The sequence below is a fragment of the Malus sylvestris genome, chromosome 4, assembly GCF_916048215.2.
Source record: "Malus sylvestris chromosome 4, drMalSylv7.2, whole genome shotgun sequence".
NCBI classification, from domain to species: domain Eukaryota; kingdom Viridiplantae; phylum Streptophyta; class Magnoliopsida; order Rosales; family Rosaceae; genus Malus; species Malus sylvestris.
In genome coordinates, this window is record NC_062263.1 from 5363537 (window position 1) to 5370749 (window position 7213).

At 36.4% G+C, this 7213-nt stretch overlaps 1 protein-coding gene across 1 annotated transcript; it reads left to right on the plus strand.

Annotated features, from left to right (window-relative positions):
- Positions 1-3167: 3167 nt before the first annotated feature.
- On the plus strand, positions 3168-6830 carry LOC126619940 (uncharacterized). The gene is made up of 3 exons (XM_050288376.1): positions 3168-3532; positions 4267-4411; positions 5916-6830. The coding sequence occupies exons 1-3, from the start codon at positions 3421-3423 to the stop codon at positions 6646-6648; spliced, it is 990 nt and encodes a 329-aa protein (XP_050144333.1). The 5' UTR covers positions 3168-3420; the 3' UTR covers positions 6649-6830.
- The last annotated feature ends 383 nt before the right edge of the window (positions 6831-7213 follow it).

Below are 7213 nucleotides of genomic sequence, written 5' to 3' on the forward strand. Positions count from 1 at the left end.
ATTAAGAGTCGTACCCTCGAAATAATCTCCAATACTAAGAATCATCACGAATCTTCGACGATAAGAAAGCTCAGCTGATAAAACCTGGAGGGTGAAGACAAGACAAGGGTGAGTGGCCTTGTAAGTAAGATTTTAATAGAAATCATATAAAACATTATAACCCCTCGTTGCAACCCCTATATAATTTCCAGAAAATCATAATATATCACAACACAGCATCTCATCAGTAATATCAAATAATCATGCGATTAATAACTCATACTAGTACGCAAGTCGGAGTCACCTAGGGTGACATGTACGACTTACCCATATCTCATCACATATATTAGTTCATCATTTATTTCCTCACATATGCTAGTTCATCACATATTTCATCACATATACTAGCTCATCACATATCTTATCACATATGCTAGCTCATAAGTTGGGAGTCACCTTTCACATATAGTGACCTATACGACATATTCATATCTCATCAATCAATCTAGCCGGAGTCACATATAGTGACCTATACGGCATTACGCCTGCACACGAGTCGGAACCACTGTAATGGTCTGAACGACAGGATTGGGTGTAAATGAATACGCTCAAGTGCTACGATCACGTGAAAAGTCACCTACGAGTCGGAACCACCTATAGTGGTATGTACGACAGGCAAGTGCACTTACCTTGAATTCAAGGTGAGTGTATGGTGCAAGAGGTGAACATTACGTGAAAGATTGTGCCCTGGCCACGAACGGGAGTACTAACACCGAGGTGTAGGTTTATGAGCTTTAAATGCATATAATACAATATGTACGACTCATAAGCAACCTGTACGACAATGTCGGAGTTGCCTACTATTGCAACCTGTACGACAGTATCGGAGTTACTTTCAAGAGTAATCATCGATGATAAGCCTAATTAGACACTAGCTAAATTAACTATTAATTAATTCCCTTTCCTTACTTCAATTTCTTGATTATTCATGCAATGATTTATGATCTACATTTAACCACTAAAACATAGGGTCAAATCTTATAATCTTTCCACCAATGTCCCTCAAACTGCTCAATTTCCCAAACTAGATTATTGTCTCGATTATTCATTCTCATTTATTATATGGCTGCATCTAACATCTTGTTAGACTGCCTACGTACCCTATACAGGGATCAAGCCATTCGTAGTTCGCAATAGTATTTCAAAGCATTCACAATAATCATAAGCAATAATCATTTCATAAACATTTATGGAATTGTCAATCATACATATATATAACCCACTCACCTGAGGTCCGCGCTACGACTCCCTAGTATGCATACCGAGACATCACGAACCATCGTTGCCTACGACCAATTATCAAATCACATCTCAGAATTCTGACCAAGACAAATACATAATTTACATAAAACACACCCCTAAGATTTGATATGGAAGATCTGCATTACGGATCTCCGATCCGTAAATTCTTAAGATCCACATTATGCTTCTAGAACAACATCCTAAAATTTCATTACGATCCAAAGGTCGGATTTCCGTCAATTGCCCAAAACTAAGTGACGTTTAATATTTATTTTATAAACTTACAAATCCAATTCGGGAAGATTCGTACGTCGGATTCCCGATCCGTAAGTTCCTATGATCCTTAAATATTATGCACTATAATGTATTAAAGTTTGGTGACGGTCAAATGGTCGGATCGTCAATTCATATAACGACCTATTAACGTAACGTAGAGAATTTAGATTCCAACAATCAACCTACGTCATATAACTACCAAAATTGAACTCAAGGCATCTAATTAGCCTAAGAATAACATTGACGACACCTTGGCCACGCGCCGCCGCACCAGCCACCGCGGATGGCGGTCGGCCGTTCCAGCTCGCCGGAAAATTCAACTATTTCTAAAAATTCTCAAAAATTATAGAAATGAAGATCTCAAAGAGTAGAGCAAACTTTATACCTGCGGCCAAGACCAATTTGTCCGGGAAACACCTCAATTACACGAAAAACCGTCGGAAACCCTATAAAAGGTGTGCCTTGATTCGTCCTCAATTCAAGTCCGACGCTCCAACCATTGATTGTGAATTGTTCTAGGCCTCAAGGGAAGTTGGTTGATGGTGGGAATTGACGGGAAGAGTTGTAGAAAATGGCGAATCACCGTTGGGTGTCCTCGGAGTCGCCACCGTCATATCCCACGAAACAGGGCCAAATCCCGTCCAATTTGTGTAGGAAATCGAAGAAGAAGGACCAAGGAGTAGTTCCCCGGTGTTGGCTCGGTGCAATTCGTCAAAATTTGACCAGAGAAAGCCCTGGGTTTCATGTATTCCCGCCGGGTCCAGTTTTAAAGGAGAAACGGGTCGAGGGGGACTCGGGTAGTCTACCCCTCTCCCTCCATCCTTTCCCTCCTGTCTCTCCCTCGTATTCGTCTCCTCTCTCTTTCTCCCTCTCTCTTTCTCGTTCTCTCTGATTCGTCCCTTGTTCTTTCTCCTTCTCTCTGATTCGTCCCTTGTTCATCTTTTTCTCCCTCTCCACTTTGCTGCCATCAGGCAGCCTTCCTCTTCCTCTTTAAAATAATTAATTGATAAATAATATCAACATTATAAAATATATATAAAATATAATTAGTGACTAAGACAAAAGTACTTCTCGAGTTTACAGTTCTATAATGTCGAGTACTTTAGGAAAACGCTAAAGGATTAATTCGTACACCTCATTATACGCTGATCAATGAAAGTCAATACCCCCGCCTCTAGGGGCATTTTCGTAAAATCACGCTTTTAAAATTAATATAAATGTAAAATTTAGGATGGGTTGTCACATATAAGATTTATTCGCATTTTTTTCTTTTCTTTATGCATGCTATTGTTTATATGACATGAATTATCATATCATAACAACCAAATCAAAGTGGTATATTGTCATTACTATACTATACTATACTAACCGAATTATTTGATATATCAAAATTTGGTGTATCAAAAGTTTGACACAGCAATGTATTTTGAGATATCAAAAATTTAGTATGGTAATTGATATTAAAATTTTAGTATGATAACTGTACCAACCCAATCCTAATTTAAATACATCCAGTGGTTCTCATGTGATTTTTTTAATTCAAAAGTAAAAAATAAACACGAAGTATCAGGAAGAGAAAAAGAATTCGTGAAATATCACAAACCAAAATGATTTCCTTTGAAAGTTATGAAGGGGAGCTTTAGTAGTTACATCATGATTCATAAAGCAAAGAGATTTTGAATTTTGAAACTCTCTCTCTCTCTCTGGAGGAGTCAGGCCTGCCAAGTTGCCAAGAAAAAGAGGTAATAAAGAAATGGAGTAAAGAAAAAGGAGCACATTGCCATCTCTATCTTCTCCATCTTTGGATCAGAAATTGGAGCAAAAGCAGCTGCAGGGTCCTCCACATTATTCTCATCAACCCAAATGAAACTTCTTCTTCCTCCTTCTCCTCCTCTTTCTTCCTCTCCCATCTCATTATTCTTCACCTGGACCTGCATTATCTGTTCATGCAAGATCCAAGTAACTCACAAGCAAGGTATGCCCATTGCCCGCCCCTCTCTCTCTCTCTCTCTCAACATGCACACCCTGCGCACATTGTAAGCTTGTAGGTACATAATCATATGGCCTAAATGGATTATTAGTATCTGGTGATATTGTAGTTGGAAGGTAATTCATGTGATTAAAAAATTAGGATTTAAGCTCATATAATAAAATTTGTTAGAATTTATGCCCAAATTTGAAATTTTCATCAACTTTCCTTCGATTATTAGCACATGAGCCACACATATTAGGCTAAAACGGAATTCTCCTTTAATTGTTAGCACATGAGGCTTACATGTGAGACTAACTTATCTTTTTAGTCTCACATATGAGTCTCACGTGCTAACAATTAATGGAGAGTTGAGGAAATTTTCAATTTTGGGTTAAAATCCTAACAGATTTCACTACATGGAGTTTAAATTCTTCTTCTTATTATTATTTTTATCACAAAGGCTATCTTCCAACTATTCTATCACCGCAGGAACTATTAATCTAATTAAGCCTAATCATATTTACATGAATGTTATGGCACAATTAATTTGAGTCCTGCATGCTTCTTCAATGTTGATTAAGTAATTGCTGCTTTGTATATAATTTATATATATATTGAGTTTAATATTTACTATATCCAATGGTTAGAGTGTTATGCTAGTCTACTAAAGAGAACGGAGAATATAATTTTGGAATGCTAATTCATGCCTATTGACAAAAGTTAATCATTTATTTCAGGGGTTTTATGGTTTTCGGTCCATTTCATTAACATCACTTTGGGTCTTGTCCATCTAATCTACTTACAAAGATGCGGTCCAACTCAATTAAAAATTCTGCCACATAGACTATTTACATCCAACAGGATCTTCTCCGGATCCTTTTGGTGAGAACTCTAGAGATCAATGAATCGTGTCTGTTTATAGTACATAATTTTTGTCAAATACTGTTTATATTTAATTTTAAATAAAAATATTTGAAATAATTTCTGACCGCATGATATACGATAAACGAACATGATTGACGAATCTCCGGGATCCTCACAAAGAGGATCCGGCGAGGATTCAGATTCAGCTATGATATTTTGAAAGGGTAATGCTAGGATTGTCAAAATTTTAAATCAAATGATGTGACTGTTAATGATTTGATTATTATTTAAGTGTTTATTAACGTTCTTATTTTATATTGCTGACACATTATTTAATTTGCAAATTTAGTTTAAAATTTTGATTTCCCTAGCATTACTCATTTTGAAATACTACCCCATAAGCCACTGATTCTAAATGGTAGACTACTCGCTTCATCCCTAAATCCAAGCCACCTATCATTCCTATCTCCAACGTTATTATTACTTGATGAGTAATGTTACAGAGACTGCATAAGTATACTATAGTGATGAACCATATAATGTGATAAGAGATTCATATAGTTGATATTTAATCAGATAAACTCATTAATTGATACGATATGCATACATTATTTGACGCATCAGATGATACATCAATATGGTACAAACATGTAGTATACCCGCATAAGTATACTATATTGATTAACCATCTAATGTGATAAAAAATTATTGATATTTTGTGTAAAAATGTGATTTTTCGTTAAAGTGAATAGCATCATAACCTTTTCGTTAAAGTTCCTAATATCCTAGGGTATAAACGGTATCCAGGCTAAAAAATAAGGAAAACTAAAGAAAATTGCTTAAAAACTTTGAGTTTTAACAATAATGACAAAATAAAGGGTAAACTGAATAGTACTAGGATTGACTTTTTAATGTAAAAATGTGGTTTTTCGTTAAAGTGAACAGTACCGAGAGTTTTTCGTTAAAATTCCCTAAGAAATAAGTTGACTCATAATAAAAAAAAAAAATTTTATTAAGTAGGTCCAAAAGTGAATGGACCTAAAATAATAAGATAAATATGTAGGATTAAACCTAATTATTAACTACGTAATTGATCTTATGTCTAATTATCTCTATGTTTTATGCATTCATAGATGTTTTCATTGTCTTTATCTCGTACCTATTGACACAACTAACATAATCTTATAATTTGCACTTCATCTCTATTTGATACGTATTTTTTTTAGTACATTGATATTTTTACACTAAAATGAATGGGAGTTCGGTTAAGCCACACAATGGACAGCCTAATTTGGTATTGAATTCGCCATCCACAATATTCGAACCTAAGACCTCTAACTTCCAAGTGAAGAGGAATATCACCAAACCGTAGTACTGAATGACTTATCTTATACGTATTAATCAGACAATATAAATTGAGACGCTTCCTTTCATATTGACAAGTTTTTTTATTTGGTGCATGTGAGATAGTTATCTTGGGGATATTACAGTTAATATAATGCATTTGTTTTTTAATATATAGGAATAAGCCTTGGTATCAAAGAGCAATTGAGATGGGCAGTTTGTGGAGAAGCATCAGCAATACTTCCAAGTCCACACAAGTTCCAGCATCAACTTCATCCACGCTGTGGAAAACCATTGTTAATGTTAGGAGTGGGCACTTGGAACCGAAAACTGAAACCGAAACACGAAATAAACCAAGCACGCCTAATGTCCAAAGTGGTGGCAGTAGTACTGCTACTGGAACAAACAATCACACTTTTTCTGCAGCTTCCAGTTCGAGTTCGAGTTCCAGTAACAATAATATTAGACATGCCAACAAACTGCGAAAATGTACCTCTCTAAAGGTTGCCACTTCATTTACAAGGGTGTGCCTTTGTGCACCAATATCTTCCTACAATGAGGTTTTCAGAGCCGAGCTTCCCCCAAGAAGAAGCAATAGTTACCCGAGAACGCGATCGTATTCCAAGCCACTTGGTACAACTAGTAGCAGTACTACTGCACAAGCACCACAACAAGCAATGAGCGCAAGACGACTTAGTACCGACCAAGGAATCAGAAGAGTGTTTCGAGGAAAGTCATTGACCGACGACGTGTTGATGAGAAGGTTTGTTGTAGAAGAAGAGGCAATGATGCAAGTTAGAAGGAGAAATCAAATGGAAGTCATAAGGAGGAGAAGTGTGATGAGGAGGAAGAGGCTTGGCCCCAGTCCTCTTAGTAGAATGGTTACGGCTCAGGTTCAGGAGGAGGATTAAAACATTTTCAACTTTCCCCTCATTGTCTTTTTTCTCTTAATTATTATTTGTGGTCAAAAGGAGAACTGCCACACTCTCTTTCTCTAACACATCTTTTTCAAGAATTATGATCTGAAGAACTTCAACTTGTTTGACCATTGGTCTGGAATTCGTCACCTTGAAATCTAGAAATTTTTCGAGAACGGACTTTTTGGAGCCTGCATCCTCCGTTTTGTATTTCTTCTCCAATGACAACCATAGTTCTTTGGATGTCTTGCAGGATGCATACACATTGTGAAGAGTATCATCTAGTCCTTTAAAAATGTAATTTTTGCACAAAAAATTCACTATGAGTCGAAGCATCAATGGCACTTATAGTGTCATTGTCAGGGTTTTTTTTTTGTCAAAAATGAGACTCTTCCTTCACAACATGTGCAAGATTTAATGTTGTTATTAGGGCTGGGTTCGGTTTGAAACGGTTCGGTTTTTTGCTAAAACCGAAATCAAACCGAAATTTCGGTTCGGTTCGGTCCGATTTTTTTTCGGTTCGATTTTTTTCGGTTTTGACTTTTTTCGGTTCGGTTTC

Excerpts from the sequence above, each read along its gene's own strand:
- LOC126619940 (XM_050288376.1), top strand. The coding sequence starts at position 3,421 with ATGAAACTTCTTCTTCCTCCTTCTCCTCCTCTTTCTTCCTCTCCCATC. Across the intron at positions 3,533-4,266 it reads CCAAGTAACTCACAAGCAAG|GGGTTTTATGGTTTTCGGTC; the intron begins GTATGCCCATTG and ends CATTTATTTCAG. Across the intron at positions 4,412-5,915 it reads ATCTTCTCCGGATCCTTTTG|GAATAAGCCTTGGTATCAAA; the intron begins GTGAGAACTCTA and ends TTTAATATATAG.